The sequence below is a fragment of the Mustela nivalis genome, assembly GCF_964662115.1.
Source record: "Mustela nivalis genome assembly, chromosome: 1".
In the NCBI taxonomy this organism is placed as follows: domain Eukaryota; kingdom Metazoa; phylum Chordata; class Mammalia; order Carnivora; family Mustelidae; genus Mustela; species Mustela nivalis.
The window spans coordinates 103,259,913-103,280,657 of record NC_139020.1 but is presented as its reverse complement, the minus strand read 5'-3'; the positions used below and the strand labels follow the sequence as shown (position 1 = coordinate 103,280,657).

Below are 20,745 nucleotides of genomic sequence, written 5' to 3'. Positions count from 1 at the left end.
TTACATTCTTATAAAAAGGATTCCAGCCATTCTGTAATGAGACAGGCAGTCTAATGAAAAAATGGTCAGAGACTTGAACAGGAATTTCAGACAAAAACCCCCAAACAAGAAACTGCCAATAAGCATATTTTGAAAAGGAGTTAAGCATCAGTAGTCATCACACTACAGATATAATAGAACTGGAACTATCTTAACTGCATACAAATGCACATAAAATGGCATACAATAACTTTGGAAAACTTTTCAGCAGGTTCTCATGAAATTAAACATAAACTGAACTTGAGACCCAGAAATTCCAGTTATCTTAAAGGAGAAATGAAAACATGTTTAGAAAGAGTGCTCATAACTTTATTTATAATCACACCAAACTGTAAATAACACAAAGGTCCATAAATAAGAGAATGGATAAATTGTATGGTCTTCATGAAATCAACACTACTGAGTAGCAAAAGAAACGAAGTATATATTCCTCAACAACGTTGAGGAATCTCAATCATTTTGAGCAATGAAGCCAGATGTAGAAGTGAACATGTATAATTCCACTTATATGAAATTCAAGAACAGGTAAAACTACTCTGTGACAATAAAAAATAGAAAAATGGTTGCGAGGGAGAAAAGGAGAAATGAATTCATTGGAAAGTGGCAAAAGGGAACTTTCTGAAATGGTGTTAAGTTCTCTATCTGGATTAGGTAAGTATCACAGATGTAAAGATTTGTCAAAAATGAAAGAATTCTAAAATCTATGCAATCAACTGTCCACAAATTTTACTTGAAGACAAACCATTTCCCCTGATTTATTAGGGGCTGTCTACCACTTCCAAAGAGCTGTTCACAGAGACATGTTTACCTATCTCCATTTACAAGTTTGTCCTTGAGTCAGCTCTTTAAAATAAAACTTCAATTGTTTCTGAATTCACTAAATTTTCTGGTGAAATGCTGCTCATAAAGCTTTATTTTTTTGTCCCAAATTTCTAATTCAAAGAACATTACTCCTCACATTGTATCATAGAAGTTAAAGACTTGAAGTTACCCTAAAGATAGCCCAAACCCTCAGCTACTTTTTAAATAAAAACAGATGCCTTGGTATTATTTATATGCCAGGATATGATTTCATTTCAGAAATAAAAAAAAATATATATCATACATTGTCACTCTTTGCATATATAACACTTAGGCAAATGTAATAGCTTACCTTATAATAAACATATATTAAACAGTTGTGTGTGCTTTAAATGGCAACTGAGAAAGCATAAGGAAAAAAAATTGTCATTAGGAGGTCAGAATATTTTATATGTAAATAGACATATCAGCAGTATTTTTTAAAAAGCACATATTTTCATTTGCAAGTTCATTTTGGCTGTTTTTTCATGAGTGATGAGTCAAGTGTGTTGGTCTTTACAGCTGGGACATTTCTATCAGGCCCCTTTTCAGGAGTTGTACTGATCTATAAAATCTGGGTAAACCAAAAACTTACAGATTTTTGACAGTGGAGTCAGTGAATGGTGTAATAGTATTCCTGTACCGTATGGAGGGTAAATGTAATACAATTTCATCAAAAAAGTTTTTGGCAATGTTAGCTGTGGCAAGCAGAGAGAGGCTTAAAATGCTTAAAGAATGAAAAATGAAAAAAAAAACACTTTTAATTTTGTAGGAAAATTTTTATTCAATAAATATAATTTCATAAACTTTAAAAAAATTACCGAGAGCTATACAATAAGTAACTACACTTACTGACAATGCAGAGAGATTTTAAAGGATTTTATTAGACAGCCACAGTGTCTGAGGTCCTCGATTTTAAACCAAGTGTTGCTACAGTATTTCCAGCTACTGATTCCCCATAAAAATCTAACAATCACCATTACTACAAACATATCATTAGTTGTTAACTATTTTTTTTTTTGTAGGAAAACCATTCAAGTGTTCTCACATAAACAACACTTTAATAATGTTCTATTTTTATGAAAATAGATGACTCATTTCAAGATAGAAATAAAAATGTCTCAGAAGCGGGACCAAAATTAATAAAACATGTTTTACATAACTCTTTGGTGGTTTGTTTTATGAATACCTCCTTATATCCTACTTCAACGGGGTCTTTACAGGAAAACACAAGCATAGATGATTTTCCCTTTTTCCCTGCCCCCCAATAACTTCTCAGAGTAGCATATTTAAAATGTTTTTGGTATTAACTGTAAATTTTTTTAGTGGTTTTGACTTCTGCCTGTCAGACAGGAGCCTCAAGCTTCCCACACAAGCCCCATCCCACAGTTCAGTCTTACAGCAGAAAAGGCCTGGTCTGAGTAAAGGAATTTCCTGATGTGGTGATTTGCCTCAGTTTAACCTCCTACTCAGGACAGTGCCAGAGTTTGGATTAGGTCTGGGAAACCTGTGGACATCATGGAGACTGAGGCCCAAGGAGGAAGGTAGTTAAGAGAGATTCAAACTGTAAATTCTCCCCTTCTTTGTTCTCAACTCCATGGCAAGCCTGGTAGCTGTAGTTCTCCTGGCCCATACTATAATCCTCTAAGGTGAACCTACTGCTTGCTAAAGCTGAGGCAAGGTACTGAGTTATCTTTTAAAGCAGCTGATGGGCAATTTCGAAAACCATCTTGGTGCTTGCTACTATCCTCAGGGCTACAGCCTTCAGACTAGGTAGGTAAAGGTAAGAAAGTGAGGCAAATAGATTTGAGACCATCAATTAGTAAAAACACATGTAGCATCTTACTCTGGTTTTGGCAGGATTAAGTTAGGTTAATTCCCAACATCATACTTTCCGAAGAATTTTAAAGAAATATGCAAAGGGGACTTTTTTTTGTGATTACTGGCTAAATAATAAGTTTTAATATATGAGTATTAACACTAGAAAACTACTTAAAGCTTATAGACAATAGTTACTTTCTTAAATAAACTGAAGAAAGCTCTTTTAACTTTCCTTTAAAAAGAGGCTTTCAACAGAGTAGGATGAGCGTATCAGTACATGCCATCTACTTTTTTTTTTTTTTTTTTTACATAGAGTTCTTAAATAACTTTAAATAGTCAATGCAGACAATTACATCAATCCCATTTTCAGCACCATATAGACTGGCTGACCTCCCTGCTGCAGTTGGTCAGAGACTGCTTGATGGTTTTGTGGTCCTTCTCTAGTGTCAGTAGTCAATTTGGTTAATGGCAAATAAACACTGTAAACTGTTAAGGAAGATGTAATGCAGGACTATAAATGTCATTTTGTTATATAAATATTTTATAAGACATTCTAAGAAAAAACAAATTCTGAATTATGTTCCACTAAACTACCCTAACTGAATATTTTCTGCAATATTTCCTCTTCTGGACCATGAATTGGTAAATGTATACATTGTACACTGTATAATCCCTTCAATGTATTGCCAGAATCATAGTATATTCCTGAATTCAATTTTGGAATATCTAAGTTAAAGAAGGGCTATTAATGAACATTAATATTTAAGATGAAATTCATAATCTAATATCCTTGCATTATTGAAACAAACATTATGTTAGCAAGAAAATAAAACTAAAAAAAAAAAAAAAAAGTTTGTCAGCAAACAAGGTAAAGTCTTAATTCTTGACTCTACCATTCTTTCCCTACCAGCCCAATTCCAGAGGTCTTATATTCATGAGATGGGAAGAGGTGGAAGGTTGAAGAATAAATCTACAGAAAGATATTATTATATCTTCAAGAGAAAATTTTGGAAACCTTATTTAACCATTTCCATATAATTTATATGTACACAATCATATACTTAGAGCTTGGTAAGCTCTTTAGCCAATAATCAATTCCAAATTTTAAAATGACATCACTTTTTACCAAAACAAATGACAACATTGATCATATGATAAACTCAAGATGGCAATTAAGTATTGAAATACAGCAATATGTACTTGATTAATCATTCTTAGCATTTTAATTTATGCTGCCATTAACCCTTAAGATTTAGAACTTTAAACTTTGTTTCATTTACATCCTTTAGGCATGCCTGAAAATATACCTTGTAATGGGACACAGGACAGATTTTACTTTACTGCGGTAGTCTACTGTAACTTAGATAACATACACTAATCTAAAAATAACAGGATTCTCACATGAAATCCTTTATTCTAAATGCTAGCTTACTGAAAGGCAAGAGCAATTCTAAATTAGCCACAGAAAGAGGCTCTTATCTTTTTAATTACCCTAATATTTTGATTTATATGATTAAAAATATTTGCAATATTTAAATACTGTCCAAACTTGTTTTTTATTGATATAGTCGAACTTTACAACAGTGTCATAAAATACTATAAACAGAGCTTTCAGATAGAGAGGGAAAAAAAGGCAAATTTAAATATATTAACCAGATTAAAGCATGCAAAAGATCCAATGATAAACACATTAAATAATAATATGCTAATGGTATATAATTTACCCACTATAGGTTCTTTGTATTCCATCACAAAAATATTAGTAAACATCAACTTGAAATTTGGTGAATGGACTTGATTCCTGATTTATATATATAATATACCCTTTGCATGTATATACTTAACTTTACTGGTTGTGTTATAGTATTTAGAGAAGTTTGGTTTTGGTATATATTTACTACCCACAATGCAGTAAATAATGATGGGAAATGCATTCTTCTAATTTGCTCTGTGAACTTAGAAAGCACTAAAGAATTAACAACATGGGTCACTGAGGGACCAAAATTCCTTTCTATTCACATTAACTTTTCGCATGAAAAGTTTCAAATATAACTCTAATAAAAAAATAGAGTTTTCAAGGCAAACTTTTCAGCATAATTTACAGAAGCAGATTTGAATAGAAGACTCGATAACCAAACTAATACTAAAAAATACAATTAGCTAGGAATTACCTCCCTTTTCTACCTTGATATTAAAATATAGTGGCCTTAGCAAGAGGCTGAAATGCCATTAGGAGTCCCATAAGCATGAGGGACAACCCAAAGAGATAGAAAATGTCTCTTTCACAAATTCTAACATGTTCGGATTTAAATGAAAGGGGTTGAAAGGGGGTTATGTTAATGCTTTTTATTTGTTTCCCATTATAACTCTGAGTGGGTATGAAATACTTGAGAAATTTTAGAAAGTAATTCTGCAGAACTAGTGTGGCCATTACCAGGATGATCACACTGAATTTTAGGAAAGGAGTTGAAATGGTTCCCACAAAGTACTACTGCCCCTTTAACAAGTAGATGAGTCCATTGTGGAGAGAGTCAAGATGCTCCTGTCGTTGGTATAGAAAGGGTCCGATGCACTCCAAGATCTAAAGTAACAATAAGAGAAAAGTTTGGCTCACCAGTACCTATGTTTTAAGTGAGACAAAAATTTACTCTAAAACTAAGGATCAAAAATGCAATTTGAATATTAAAATAATCACGTATTGATTCATTTTTAAGAGCTAGGAGAAGTTCTCCTACTAGCCTTGAATGACCAGTCTATATAATACAAAAACTTGGAAAAAATAATGCTCTACTCATTATATAAAATGTTAGCTAAAATTCAGACATTCATTAGCATTAAAACAATTTCTGTAAGTAGTAAAGCAGGAGATGCTCTTAAAATCTTAACAATACAATAAAAAATAAGTATAAGAGTTATGCACAGCCAGTTTTACTGAAAACAACTAGGCTATATTTTGACATTACAGAAGCAAACATACATTCCACTTACCAAAAGCTTTAGAATTAAATGGTAATATGTTCATATTATATTATACTATTTCTTTTCACCTATAAATTCTATTCTAAAGGTTTTAGCATAATTAGCTTGAATGCAGTAAATGGTTTATTCAGTAGGTATCAAAGACAGCTGAGACTCAGTAGGGTTTTCACTTAACTGAGAACAAATAAACCTCCAATGGTCTGGAAAATTTAACTACTGTCTGAATAATAAGGCCTATAAGCAATTAATTACATAACGTTTTATTTGCAGCTCTAGTAACTTAAGCTAAAATAACTCAAGACCAGAAATAGCCTTCCATGCTTACAAGAGCCTAACCCATTTCAAGGACAGTATCAGGATTTCCAAGTCAAAGGTGGCTTTTCTTAAAGGACTAAAAGTACTAAACAATAAATACATTTTATGTAACTTTTTTCCAGGGTTTCCATTTTCCTAAACAAAGATGTTAGAGGAAGAGACTAGCATTTAAAATGACTTAAATCCACTCATCAAATATTCACTGTTTCCTTGAGATTGTGTATATAGTTTAAGTTTAAATCAATTAAGCAAGCACAGTGATAATGAAGTTTGGAACCTAGAAATTTTACAAAGTTGGCAAAGAGGAACACAAATAAGCTACAACCATACTAATAGTTCACAAATTCTCTAATTTTATTAGTTTCCAGAAAACCTTAAAAGCTGTAGTTTAAGGAAGGGCCTGTTCACTACCGTCTCTTTTTAGTACCTAGAACTTCAACTGGTACATAGCAGACAGTATTTATAAAATAAATGAATGAAAGAGTCTACGAACATTTCTTAAAAATATTTATCCAAGAAAAAGTATGCTTAGATAGGTATGACAAAACGTAACTCCCAACACCCTAATTATCAGGAGTCAAGTTTCCATTCCCAAATTGCCAGTATTTTCTATTAGTTTTTCCTCTTTTCCAACAATTGCTTACACAGGAGAATTTTATTAGTTAAGGTTTCTTTTTATCTTTCAAAGCATGCATGTGCATTCATATGTTAAATGTCATATTTGACAGAACATTAAATATGGACCTACATATTAACTATTAAGTCCTTTCTATTTAGGAAAAAAGGTTTGATTATGATAATGTAATTGCTGGTAAAATGCATAAAGAAAATCATTTATTGCTGAAGTACAGCCTTTAGTGTACGACATGGCATATCCTTCATATAGCATCATGATGCTACACTTGAAACAAAGCCTGCAATATGGCATATTCCTTTGAAAACATCAATTAATAAAATGTAACAATTTTTGTGCCTGGATGGTAAAAGTTTTTAATCAGTGGAATAATGTGCATATGAAAGCCCTAGTTGTATTTCTCAAGTGATGCTTGTTATCTCTTATGTTTAATAGGTTAATAGAACAAATATCCAAAGGCTTCTACATCTTGTAACAGAAGTATTAGTCTTGCTTCACCTTTTAAGTTAGACATGAAATAGAAATGTAGAATAAAGGCTGTTCCAAAATCAAAACAGAAATGCCAAAAGTCTTTCACTAATACAAATATATGTAAAAAATAAAACTCTACATATCAAAATGACTTTCAAATTTTAAAGGTAATGTTAATGGATATATGGCAATTTCCATATAGTCCTTGGAAAAGCACCAAGTGGTTTTTCATATTGTATGATTTTTATCCACTAGAAAAAAAACTGAACAGATCTTAAAAGCCTTTAAATTATTCACTTGAGGAAAAAAGAAGGATAACAACAGTACTAACCAATAATATGACCTGAGATGTTGGACAAAACTGGTAAGATATTTATAGTCTGTCAAATAAGATAATACTGTTAAACATTTTATTAGAAAAATAAAAAATAAAATCTTACAAAAGAAAATATTATGATACAATTTTAAGTGAAAAAAAGTGGAGATGATAGGAGAATGTGCTGAAATAAATCTCCTATTTCCAGGGGCAGGTTCAAAGGGATAATGCAGTATAAAAATAGGGGCATATTACCTGAATAATGGATATCAAACAATGAGAATATATATAAAGCAAAAAAACATTTTTGGCTTATTTAAAATTAATTACAGTTTTTTAATAGTTAGTGAAGATGTATACTTTCATTAAAGAGAACTTCCTGTTGAAGCAGAAATTTAAAAAATTCTGTGGAAGTTCTATAGCAGTCTCTTAGTCTAACTCCCACTTTAATCCTAAATAGTAAAGCTGTCTTATTCACCACAGAAGTAGGTCCTTCTGAAACTCTTTTGGAAAACTTGGTGGCCTGGGTACATGACAGAGCTGCTTTTTAGTAATGCATTTTATAATACAATTGTGTAAGTCAAAATACATAAGTCCCAATAAATTTAACTAGTCATAGTAATTCTTTTATGTAGAATAAAATTACTACAAAATGATACCACAGCATTATGGAAATATTTTTGATCACATGTTATAATCAATAAATAGAGACTGAAAACACATATGTTAAAGAATGCTATTTATAAATGCAACTGTACCTTAAAGACTCGGCCATAACTAAAGGCAAAGTGGGAACTAATAAGTTTGCCAATAAGTGTTACCTGAATTTTATGATACATGAATGATAATTATTCATTTTAAAAACAAAATCTAAGCAAATATTAAGTTATTTTATCAGAAGGTAATAAAAGTTCATCCTCCATCCTCTATTCCCTAACTCTGGGGTATTTTCCAACCTTTTCCATTCCACGGCACACATAGAACGTGATTATTCATGTAGTACATGGTGGACAATGTTCATCTATCTATCCTTGCCCATCTATAACTCTTCACACACACTGGTGCACTGCTGCTCGCATTTTAGGAATATGATAGAATTCATCTTAAGAACATCAAAGCATGAAAAAAGTTATTTCTACTTCTTAATGTCCCCTGAATAATAATATGTCTCTTGGAAACTATATGAAGTAATGAATCCATTTCACTTTTAAATAAATTTACGTGGCATTTACCAAAACATGGCATTTTCTGTTATGATCCACAAAAGCAAGCACTGATAAACCTAATTCAAGAAATAGATTTGGGAAGGGACAGAAATGCTAAGATTCTTCTAAACCATAATTTAACATGCCGGTTCTAACTTATAAACTTCTAATTAGACCGTGAACACCAAGTTAAAAAAAAAAAAATCACAACTCATTTTTAAAAACTCATTACAGAGATAAAATGGTATAAGAAAGCAGAAATACAGCCTTCTGTGTTTATAAATACCTTAAAGTCTCAAATGGATGACCAGAAAATATACATGAAGAATAAGAGAAGCAAAATCCTTTGATTTTACTATTATGTGTAGACTATTTGGTAAATACAAAAAACAAACAAATAAAAAAATACAGAAAATAAAACAGTAATATAAGGTATAATAAAAAAAGAAAGTTATAAAAACTAAGTAAGTATCATATACACACTCCTATTCACCACATTATAGAAAGACTGCAAAGCAAAAATTTTTGTTCATTAGATGAAGTCTCTTCAAAGGTGCTTTCTCTTCCTTTGTTAGTGAAAGAGCCCCCTACACCAAAAACCGCAAAGTGAAATCTACCATCAAAGAGTGCTAATAAATAGCACACCACCCGCTTCAGTTGGTAAAACCAGCTGATGATTTATTAGGTATCTAGAGACGCAGGTTCATCCTGTTCCAGTTTACAGGACACTCATCTGCAGCAAAGGCTACTTAGAGAAATTTCACACCTGCTGACATGGGTTGGACTACATCTTCCTACTACTCGTTCCAGCATTCTTCCAACAGATGCGCACGCTGTTTCTCCCTCTGAGAAACAGCACATGGAGTCCAAGCACTTGATACCTGAATTTGTTTCAGTAAGCTGGAGGAGTTAAAGCAGAAAAAAAATTAGTTATTTATAGATCTGGATTTCCAAAAAGCATAAAAAAAAGAAGACAACAAGCACTTTAAAACCAAAAGTAATGTATATAAACGTTTTCTATAATATGAAAATATATGGAAGGCTTTAAAAGGCACTGTGTCCTAAATTAAAAGATGAATAAAATAATTATAAAAATAAGTAGCTGGCTTTTATTTAAATCTATAAAGATTTTGGATTTTAATGTCTCATTTTAATAATTTAGTACAGCCAAAATGATTTACATCAACCACTCAAACTCAGTGAATTCTAATTCTTGAGTTTTTGTTTAGGTGAAATGCTCCTGTAATTTCAATGAAAAATGTCTAGCAATTGAGAAAAACGGAGTGTGAACCATTCTGAAGACTGGGAAATGATAACCAGGCAGGACCTAACCCAATCTTCAACAACACCAACAACAACCATAGCAAATACTTATGTAATGTTTTCTATGTGCTGGGTTCTAAGCACCCCTACATATATACACTGAAATAATCCTTAAAAATTTATTATAATTTTATAATTATCCTTGAAAAAAGCATCATTTATCATAACTTGCTAAGCAGTCACTAAGTGCCAATTATGCCCATAATCAGCTTACCTTGCTTTAAAAAAATTTACCGATTAATTTAGTTTACTGTATTGAAATCCACTAAACAAATGACTTACTGCTATTTTCATTAATTTCTGAAGGTATGCAACAGTCATACTGATTCAGGCATAAATAACCCAGCAAAATCACTTAAAGCCAATACTACTAATAATCTTAATCCCGTTAAAATGAGGGAAAGAAATGGTATGATCACATAGCCCAATGAATCCCAACCTTGGTTTTGAAATGGTCAGGTGTACTCCTTAATTTCTCAGGGGATATCATTTTAAACAAACTGTTTTTCATTCATTTTCCTTTACATATATAACATACTGTATAACAAATCTTTGGAAAGTATAGAGGAAGGAGAACAAAAATAGATTTGTTAGAGTGCTGCAATTCACAAAGGTTGGGAATCACCAAGTGTTGAGTGTGGGCATGACAACAGGGGACATTTGTGGAGACGTGCACAATGGACAGAAGACAGATATGATGGAACATAAATAACCCGGCGCTCAGAATATAAGGAACGCGTGAGGTCCTGCAAAATACCTGCTCACAGTAATCCTGCCAAAAGCAAGCAGTGTGAGACAACATGATTCCCGTCTGGCAATGACCTAACTGTCCCAATGTCCTAAGGTCTGCTGAGCACTGAGAAACAGCCAAATTTTACTTGTTCTTTCATTACAATACCCTTGGTTTAGGACTATTTATGTTCGTTTCTTAAACTGTTTTTTGAGAGATGTTACAGATGTCTCATGAAAAAAAGTTCTGTGGCCAATTAAGTTTCAGAAACACTATTTCAATGATGGTCTAAACAGGCTTATTGAGTAAAGGACTGTCAATAAGTCAGGACACATGGTCAGTCTCCAGGAGGAGAGCTAGACATAGTGCAATTCTCAAACTGTATTTTTTTTTCGCCCAGTAAAATCTTGTCCCTGGGAATCCATCAACACTAGGAAGAACATTAATATCCAGAAGAATAGTTTAGTAAATTTTATGTGTCCCAGTTTTCTCCTTGGGTCCTTGGGCTCTAGTTTCCTCCATCTCAAAAATCACCCTCTACAGAAGCAGGACTTGAACGATCCCACATGCTCAAGGTGGAAGTACAATACTGTAAGGGGGCCTTAAGGCCCTTTATAACCTGACCACAGGCTGCCTTTCTTGCTCAACTTCCCAATGCTTCTGTACAGTCTTCACACAGCCAACAAGTGCAGTGTTCCTTGCCTTCATGTATATGTCAGGGCCTGTCACCAATTATGGTCAGAATGCTGCCCCCTACACCTACTTCAGTTTAAATACCTTTGTCTCCATGAAACCTCCCTCATCTCTCCAACTATCAGTAATCTCTCTCTCGATTCTATTACTCTGCTTGTTTGCATAATTTAATGGTATGAGCCCTTAAATTCAACTTGTATTCAGCAAGGCACTGTGCTGGTTCCTAGAGGGGATGGCAGTCTAGTGAGTTAACAGGATGGGAGATAGGAACAAATAATGGCAGTTACATTAATGGAATGTTTACTATGTATGTGCCAGTTCCTATGTAAGATGCTTCTCATGGATTATTTTCACTGAAAACTTACAACAAAGTTCTGGGATAAGAACCATATTCAGAAGCATTTTACCAATGAGGAACTAGAGAAGTTGAGAATTTGTTCAAGATCACCCTGCTGAGGCTTGCTTCTCGATTTCTTTAATTCCAGAGCTCAAATCTCTCTATCATGCCATTATACTGCCTTCTTATAATTATGGTAATGAGGCTGAATACAAATATTAAAAAAGAGGAGGGAAGGCTCAAACCCAGCTGTTGTTGTTGGTATTGGTGGGAGGGCATGAAAGAGTTGATGAAAAAGATAGCATGTGAAACACATTTTAAAGACTGGATGGGATTTCAGTAGCTGGAGATGGGAGAGAAAGGGCATTCTAGGCTAAGCAAAGAGAATGAGTAATTATGTGTGGGTAGAAAAGTATGATGTGTATTCAGCACATGTTTATCCTAAGTGTAAGAAAGTAGTTGTTACACCTGCCCCTTTCCAAAAAGACCAGTGTGACTCAAAGTGTGATCCATGGGTCAGTGCTGGTCCGAGAACATTTGTTACTGGCCTATGAGGAGATAAGTGTTTCTGGTCTGTATGAATGAGACTAATAAATTTTATGGCAATTTGACAACACTTTTATAACTGTTTAACCCAATAATAATTTTATATCAGGGCTTATTTTAAATATCTTTTAAATTTAATTTTCTAGCACAGTTTGACCCTTAAACAAGATGGGTTTGGACTGCACAAGTCCACTTACAAATAAACTTTTTTCAACAGATACACATACAGTAATATAAATATATTCTTTTTTCCTTTTGATTTTTTTCTCTGCTTACTTTATTGTGAGAACAGAGCATAAAACACCTATAAGATACAAAATACATGTTAATTGGTACTTTAATATTATCGATAAGAGTCCCGGTAAACAGTAGGCTATTAGCTAGGTTTTTGGGGAGTCAAAAGTTATACCTGAATTCTTTACTGCACGAAGAGTCAGCACCCCTAGCCCCCACATTGTTCAAGGGTAACTGTAACTCATTTTTATTGTATTTTCCCAAAGAAATGGTCCATCATGGACTGGAAATTAAAAACAGGAAGACAAGGAAACAACAAATTGGTCTTTCCATTTGGCTGGGGAACACTAAACTAGACCAGAAACTATAGACAGCAAGAAGTTTGTCTGGTACTTCATAATTTAACAACTTGTGTTTTGCTTGTATAGCTGGAGCTCAACTTTCAAGGATTCACTGAAGATGAAATCCGGAAGGTCAGCAGCATTTGAGTGACCACATATGCCCATAACACAGCTTAGGTCTGGATCTGACTTTAGGTAATTATGTTGCTTGCACTTATTACCTCTCACTTTAAAATTCAGGACAGGTATTAATATGTGGATAATCTCAGAGAGAGTAAACCTCTCGAAATATCAAAAATATTATAAAGAAATGACTTAAGATGACCTTTTAAACTAAGCAAAAATATATTTCCTTTTTTTCTCTAGGAAGAAAAAAACCCCCCGCTGCTTTAAAAATGCCGAATGCTGGCTAACTGTGATTCTGTAAAGCTGCTATTTATGTAAAAAAACCTACACTGTTCTCCAGCAAACTTCCAAGCTCTACCACTTTCTCATATACATATCTTTGATCTCATATTCAGGAACTGGGAGACCAGCCAGATACATGTAGCCACAGCTGCCAATTAAGTGGGAGTAGGAAAAGGGTGGAACATTTAAATCTCATTTCATTCAAAGTAAGGAGAAGGGAATTATTCCTTTTGTGTGTGTTTGTTTCTTTCTCTTTCTTTCTTCCTTCTTTTTTTTTTTTTTTTGACTGCTTATAAATACTAGACAAGAAAGAAAGCAAAGCAATGGGAATGAGACTCTGTCTGGCAGCACTTTAATTTATCAGAAATTTTGATTCATTGGTAAGACTACCACATTTTCTTCCCAGGAATGACCACATATCTTAGAGCTGAAAGGGTGGCCAAGCAAAACAACTATGGAGATTCAACATAATTATGTATGGCTAATAAAAACTTTCATCTTTCTAGAACTCATTTAAATTTATTTTGAAATAAATTCTGAATCAGTGCTCTTATTTCCATTATTTTCATACCAGTGCTAGGAAACATTTAAAAATTTCTTCCAGTGCTTCTACTTCTATCTCCTATCTTTCTAGAATCTTCTAGATGTTAGAAAATTATCATACATCTTTAAATTATTTAGTCTTTCCTATGACCTCCTACCTATCAAATCAAATCAAGTCTTTTTAAGTTTAGATAAGAATTATTCAACTATTAACCATATTTGTTCTTTTGTCTTTACAACAGTTTTATAATAAATATATAATCAAAGTGAGAATCTTGTACAGCCTTAAAGGATATTTGGAAACTGTAATTATGGGGGAAAAAAAAAGGTGTTCAAGGAAATGTTTTTCTTTTTAATGTGAAATCAAAAGCCGTCAAAAAGTACTGATTTCCAAATTTGGTTAAAAATAATAAAACCCTTAAAACAACCCTTAAAACAAATAGCTTCAACTCATTATTCAGAATTGCAAGAGGTAGCTGATTAGCAATGACATTTAGAAGACTGCTATCTGGGGCGCCTGGGTGGCTCAGTGGGTTAAGCCGCTGCCTTCCGCTCAGGTCATGATCTCAGGGTCCTGGGATCAAGTCCCACAACGGGCTCTCGGCTCAGCAGGGAGCCTGCTTCCCTTCCTTTCTCTCTGCCTGCCTCTCTGCCTACTTGTGATCTCTCTCTGTCAAATAAATAAATAAAAATCTTAAAAAAAAAAGAAGACTGCTATCTTTCACTCAAGGCCCATTTCTTCAAAACATGCCTCAAAAGCTCACATTCTCTCCCCTCTTTCCTTTTCCTCAAGGAAAATAAACGACTTTGGAAGATAGTTATAAATACCTCCATACCGTCTTTTAGGGATCTCCAGAGAGGAGATTTCTGTATATGTTGCCTAAATTTAACTATGAAAATAAGCATATAATAAGAATTATATTTATCGGGTATGGTTATTTTAATAATTTGGTCTATTCTAGTTTCAGAAAGAACTGAGGCCCCTTTTTAATGATGTGGTTACATAAATAACAAGATCTGAAGTTTAAGAAGAGTATCAGTATCTGCAAAAAATGGTATAATCACCAATTTTAATGGAGAGGGTAAATCAGAATAGCATTAATTAATGAACTAAATCATGGTATAGCCAATGTTAAGAATTCAGTTTTCTAAAAAAAGAGAAAAGGAAAAAATCAGTTTCCTAAGTATGAATCATAATATTTTTCTTCATTTCAACCTCCAGATTTTGCTCAAATAAGTCAGCACAGATTTGAAAATAACATTAGTTTTATAAAGTGGTGTATTTATCAGGTATACATGCAGGTCTTGCTACTCATGGCAGCCTTATTAGTAGTTTTTTTTTAATGTTCAATTCTATTTGTTCACAGAATTTTATTCAGGAAAGTATAGCTTTTAACTGAATCCAGGCCATTAAAGTTTTCTGTTCCTTTTGTAGTTCACTTTGTTAAATGAGAGAGTAGATGTCTAAGTATCTTTGTCACAGAAGAGTAAGGTGACTTGTAGTTGGTTGAAACTATTCTTTTTTTTCTGTCATAGGTGATGGCAAGTTTCAGGTCTGGGGCTTAGCATCCAGGTCCACAATGAGAAAGGTCAACGGCCTTAACAGTCTGTTGATATCCCTATAGTTGCTAGGTATAGTTGAAAAGAGAGCATCCAGAGCAGGCCAGGAATCTAGGGACAGAGAAACGACAAAAAAATGGAGGCCAAAGAGGCAGGTCACAGTGGAGGGAGATGACTAGAAGATCCTAGCCCAGGACAACATTTAGGGCTCAGCAGCAACCTCTGCCTGATTTGGCAAGGCTGAACACCTTTCCATTAGAGGAAACAACTGCCATGTCAAGACAGAAAAAACACAGAAGAGGGATATTACATAGCACTTACTTTTTTGAAGTGATTTTTACTTCAAAATATATGCCAAAGGCAGAAATATATAAGAAATATATTCAAGGTATACTTTACTCAATGAATGAAAATTCAGTGATAAGCAGGAAAAACTGCAGGTCAGGGTAATACAATTTTACTAAAGTCATATTCATGGTTTCAGGGTTCTTCTAGCTTCTTGTTTATAGGAAGAAAGACCAACTATCACAGGATGAGGAGATATTTTCACTCATCAACCTTTTGTAAAAGTAACCATAACAAGGCCCCTGTTATTAGGAGCATTCTAAGAACCCATCTCTCAACTGTATTATACATTTTAATGGACATATTAAAGCAAAGCAGTACCAGATCCATGTCTTATGAAATATTCACTTGAATTTGACCCTTCGGGAAACTTTTAACACAGAGGTCATAGTTTTTTAGGGTTAGTACAGTCAGGTCCCAATTGGATTATCTGCTTTGTGGATTATCCAGGGAATAATATAAATCCAGGCCAGCTCCCCCTCTTTGCCCAGCTCAACCAAGGCCTATTTTTAAAAACTAAAAATTTTTCCAATTTATCAAAGCAAAATACAAGATAAATTTAGAGTAAAAATAATCACACAGAGCATTCCAACAAAAGTTCTGAATTCTTTTGAATTCTTTTCAATTAATAATAATAGAGTTGATCTCCAACATTTTCAACATAGTTAATCTTCAACATTTTTCATTTAGGGCAGTTCAATGAAAGAATCTAATTTTAAAAATATGTCTTCCAGAATAATCCAGGGTTTTCAAATTACTGTATCTGTTCTATGCTCTGATTCCATGGTAGAGTTAAGATTTATAATTTTCAAGCAGTTTTGTTTGAAATTTTTAACATTTATGATGTTTTATCTCAAATGAGACAACAATAACTTACTGATCAGTAATTATAATATACAAATGGCAAATAATCCATAATTACTACCAATCAAAATATTTTACATGTTCCAATAAGGTCTAGAAGTGGTTTGTTAGGATTGACTCCTCAAGATGTGAATGAATCAAGTCCTCATCAATTCATACTTTTTTTTATTACAAAGATATAAACTATCAAAGCTTATGAAAAATAAGAAGTGAGAATCTGATGAATATTATTCAACAGAAAACTATTCAGTACCACGTCTAAGAACTCATTTATTGGATCATTTAACTCAAGAGCCAGATTTAGATAAATAATTTGGTGTCTAACTACATTAAGATGTATAAAATGATACACAACTGCCACTTCAAATGGGAAAATGAACTTCAGAAATAATAGAAATAGCATGACATATTTTCAAAAGAAGTGAAAAGGAATTTCCTGAATATAAACAACAGGTGTGAGAATACCTTACTAGGCTAGAATTTGAGGTGAAGTATGATTTCACAGTTTAACTCCAAAGGAAGACTAATAAAATATTCAGGGACGGACATATAAAAAATGTAAAGATCACAAAAAAGGAAGACAAGTGAACAAAAACAGTAAACATATGAAGAACAATGAAGGATCAGGAAAGTAAAAACTGAAAGTCAGGCCAGTTCTCCCATAGCATGCCCCAAGTATGAGAACTTAGCGGATAGGTCCCCAGGAAGGTCCAGCGCAGTACTACCTAGTGCACGCAAGAACTGTCCTGCTGGCTGCAAGCCTCAGCTAGCAGGTGCCTACTGTCCTCCCCTCTGTGCTTGCTTTCAGCAAATTCATATGCTGAGCTGACTGAACCCTTATCTTCTTCCATCTGGAAGGACAGAAAAGCAATAAGTCTTATATTACAGAACAATACTCTTCACTGTAAAATAGGTTTAGAATCAAAACAGCAAGTTGGGATCCACAATCTGTGAGGCATAAATGAATGTTCATACAATACCACATTCATTTACTGTCACAAAAGAGAGCTAACAGCAGCTTCGTAAGGGGAATACAACAAAGCAAACAAAATTAAGCCATGATTTTCCAGTGCACAAAGTTAGATTAAAACCAGATTTCCTTCAATAATATTCAATTTCTTCTACTAAATTCCTTGCCATCGAGATTTAGGGTTCTTATTGCAAAGGTATGTCTGCCCTTTTTCACAACTCTTAACGCTCCCTCCTCAAAAGATGTCTCTACTCTAAGTGAACTTTAGCAGAGGAGAAGGGTCACTTGCATGGCCTTTCAAATGCTAGACATGTGGGTAAAGTGTGGGGTGGGTTGACTTATCAACAAAATTAATTTAATCCTTAATTTGAAATGTATCTTTTTAGTGAGTGCTAATTTACACAAACTTTTATTCTTCACTTTTTTTTTTCTTCTTCTAGGGAGTATGTTCCCATAGCCATGCTAATCTGAGCCTTTTTTAAATTGTAAGAAAATGTCTCCAGTGAACAAAAAACAAATTTTTTCCTCATTATGTGTTTTCTCAGTCTTAGGACCGACCAACAATTATTTCTATCAAGAAAATGCTACCGTGACTGTCTTACATGTATAAAAAATTAAGTAGTAGAAGTCCTTGGTTTCAAGAGTACAATAAGCTTATGTGAAGATAGCTTATTATTATTACTATTATTATAGCTTTGCCTATAACACAGGGGATGGAAAAATACTCAAAATGAGTTTTTTCCATTAAAAAAGTTAATAGTTTTGTGTTAATGGTTCTTAAGAAGTACCAAGCTGATTGAAGGATATCAATAATCTTCCTCTTTGTCACAATAAACAAATTACCATGGATCACAGCCAGGAATACTGTTTAATGCAATTAAAAAAAAAAGATGTATTTAAAATTCACAGGATGCAACAATAGATAGATGTATTTGAGCACTTGTGCACGCAGCTATGAGCAAATGCCCACCCAGTGGTCACTCACTGCTTATTTAAACAACTGGCATTTCTGCTTGGCCTTTGGTTGAGCATAGTATATTTTTCCTTTTGTTCTCTGATGCTGACAATAAATAAAGAGACCACAGTATGTAAAATGATTACCTGATAGGTGAAGAACCTGGAGGCTCAGAGAGGTGAAATGATTTGGTTAGGACACATAAGCCGCAGACCAAGGGTATCACTAACTCCCAGGCCTGCTCTCTCCCCACCAGGGCTCTTCTCTTCCTGCTATACTACCTGATTGGAGGATAGCTTGCAGGAAAGGCAACCTGACCAGTATATCTGGTTCTCATTGTGCTTTTTCACAGATGAATGTTAAGCTTACTACCTTAGCACATTGTTACAGAAACTGGGATCTCTCTAATTTATGATATTTTTACCTCATTTTTAAAAGTCTGTTATTGCTCAAAAAAACAAAAACAAAACAAAAACAAAAAAAACCCTCAAACAAAGAAACAACCTATATGGCTTGATTTAAGCCAATACGATATATGAAAATATGATTTCATAAAAACAGTGAGATTATTCACAATGCAAAATTATCTTCACTTGACCAAAGAGTTTGCCAGGTGTTTTTGTAAAATAACAAGCTCTCCTATTATCTTAGAGTTAAATAATTAGATGTTCAAAGGCACATATGGATGAATTGTGTTACATGTATTTGACTCAACCAAAGGTGAAGATAAATCCTCAATTTGTTTTGATTTCAGTTCTTGTTTTAAACATAAAATTTAGTTGACTACCACATAAACACTCATTTTTATATTCATATGTTACACCTTTGTAATTCAAAGTAGAATATTTCAAAATTATAGAAGATATTAAGAATAAAATAAAAAAGTGTGATAGAACTTTGGAACAGCTCAAAATTGTGAACTCACAGAGTTCTGTAAGACATTATTTAAGCAATGTTCCATCAAAGCCATTTGCTTGATCAAATGAACACAGATAGAAACCTTTAGAAAAAAAATTTTTTTTAAATGTAATTAAGAATACACAAAATACTGACAGGGCAAGAAAAAGAAGAGTGCCAAAAGTTAAAAAAAAATTTTTTTTAGTTATATTATTTTTCCTCTTAAAATCATACTGGAGTTAAAGTTAATGAATAGTTCTGGTATCTTAATATCAAATGTTTCAGGATTTAAGCTTTCATTCTCTTCTATCAAAAGACATCTCTATACTATTATTTTTGTGGAAACAGACAGAATGGATCTGTCTGTGGAAATAAAGATATATGTTTAAGAGATACAAAATATATTGTGCAATTTATAGATGCACTAAACAGTAGCAAGGATATGAATGCTTCAGCAGCCATTACAGTGTACAAAGACAAATACATATATGTACTTACAGCAAAGATAAGGCAAGATAAAAAAAAAATGGGCAACTCTCACTTCCAAGTAACAGTAACTGAAACTTAAAACTTAAAACTTTATGATGAATTTCTGTAGCTTAAGTTACTCAACATGCAGGAGCATCCTTAGTTATGAAAATAACATGACAAGCAGAAGCATTAGAATTGTACTATAAAAGATAGTTAAGGTGTAAAACATATAATAAGGTACAGATCTCTGTCCTGTTATGCTGAATTTTCATCTGAATTTTCTTCTCAGAGAAGAAATGGATATATATTTTAAATTTTAATATACATATTAATAAAGGTCAAATTAAAGACAGAGCTGTGCTAACAAAAATGCCCCACTCTTAATTCATGCCTCTGCCCATCTTTAAATATTGTTTCATTGACCTTTAGCATGCAGAAGAGTTAACAAGGTTCTACTTCTCCTACTCTACCTAAGTTTGCTCAGCTGATTCCTTGCCCTCGACAATGGCTGCAGTGCGATGAATTCGTCACTTAAAGCAACTGTGTTGGAGTACATCTATAAGTGGACAGAAAAGGGATGGTACATACAACAAGTCAGTGAGCTGTATTCATCACCTAAGAGACAGACACAGGACAAACTTTGTAAAGACATCTGTTCCTCCAAGAATAGGAAATATCATACATGGTACACATACATGACTGACATTTGTAGGGCTGTTGGCTTTCTTATCAAAATAATTTATTCTTTACTCTTAATACCACATGATTATTCTGGAGAAAAACAGCTCAAAATAAATGCAGACAACTCTTTTTTTGATGTTTTTTCTTGCTACTTTTGGTAAACAATGAAGTAGCTGATCATTTAAAATCAGTGGTAATACTATAATTCTGAAATAATAAATATTACT

At 33.3% G+C, this 20,745-nt stretch overlaps 1 protein-coding gene across 3 annotated transcripts in view; it reads right to left on the bottom strand.

Annotated features, from left to right (window-relative positions):
• Positions 1 to 1,637: 1,637 nt before the first annotated feature.
• Positions 1,638 to 20,745, bottom strand: part of ATP11B (ATPase phospholipid transporting 11B (putative)) — a 121,425-nt gene continuing 102,317 nt past the window's right edge. Inside the window, exons 29-32 of one of the 3 annotated variants that reach the window (XR_014300959.1) lie at positions 20,308 to 20,393; positions 17,270 to 17,395; positions 9,387 to 9,520; positions 4,238 to 5,281 (exon numbers count right to left, since the gene is read on the bottom strand). Coding sequence is in view for 2 of the 3 variants with exons in the window: in XM_082692305.1 (XP_082548431.1) it covers positions 5,200 to 5,281; positions 9,387 to 9,520 (216 nt within the window). In the remaining variant the exon portion in view is untranslated. Of the gene's footprint in view, positions 5,282 to 9,386; positions 9,521 to 17,269; positions 17,396 to 20,307; positions 20,394 to 20,745 lie in introns of all 3 variants that reach the window. The other 2 variants (XM_082692306.1, XM_082692305.1) reach the window with 2 other exon arrangements.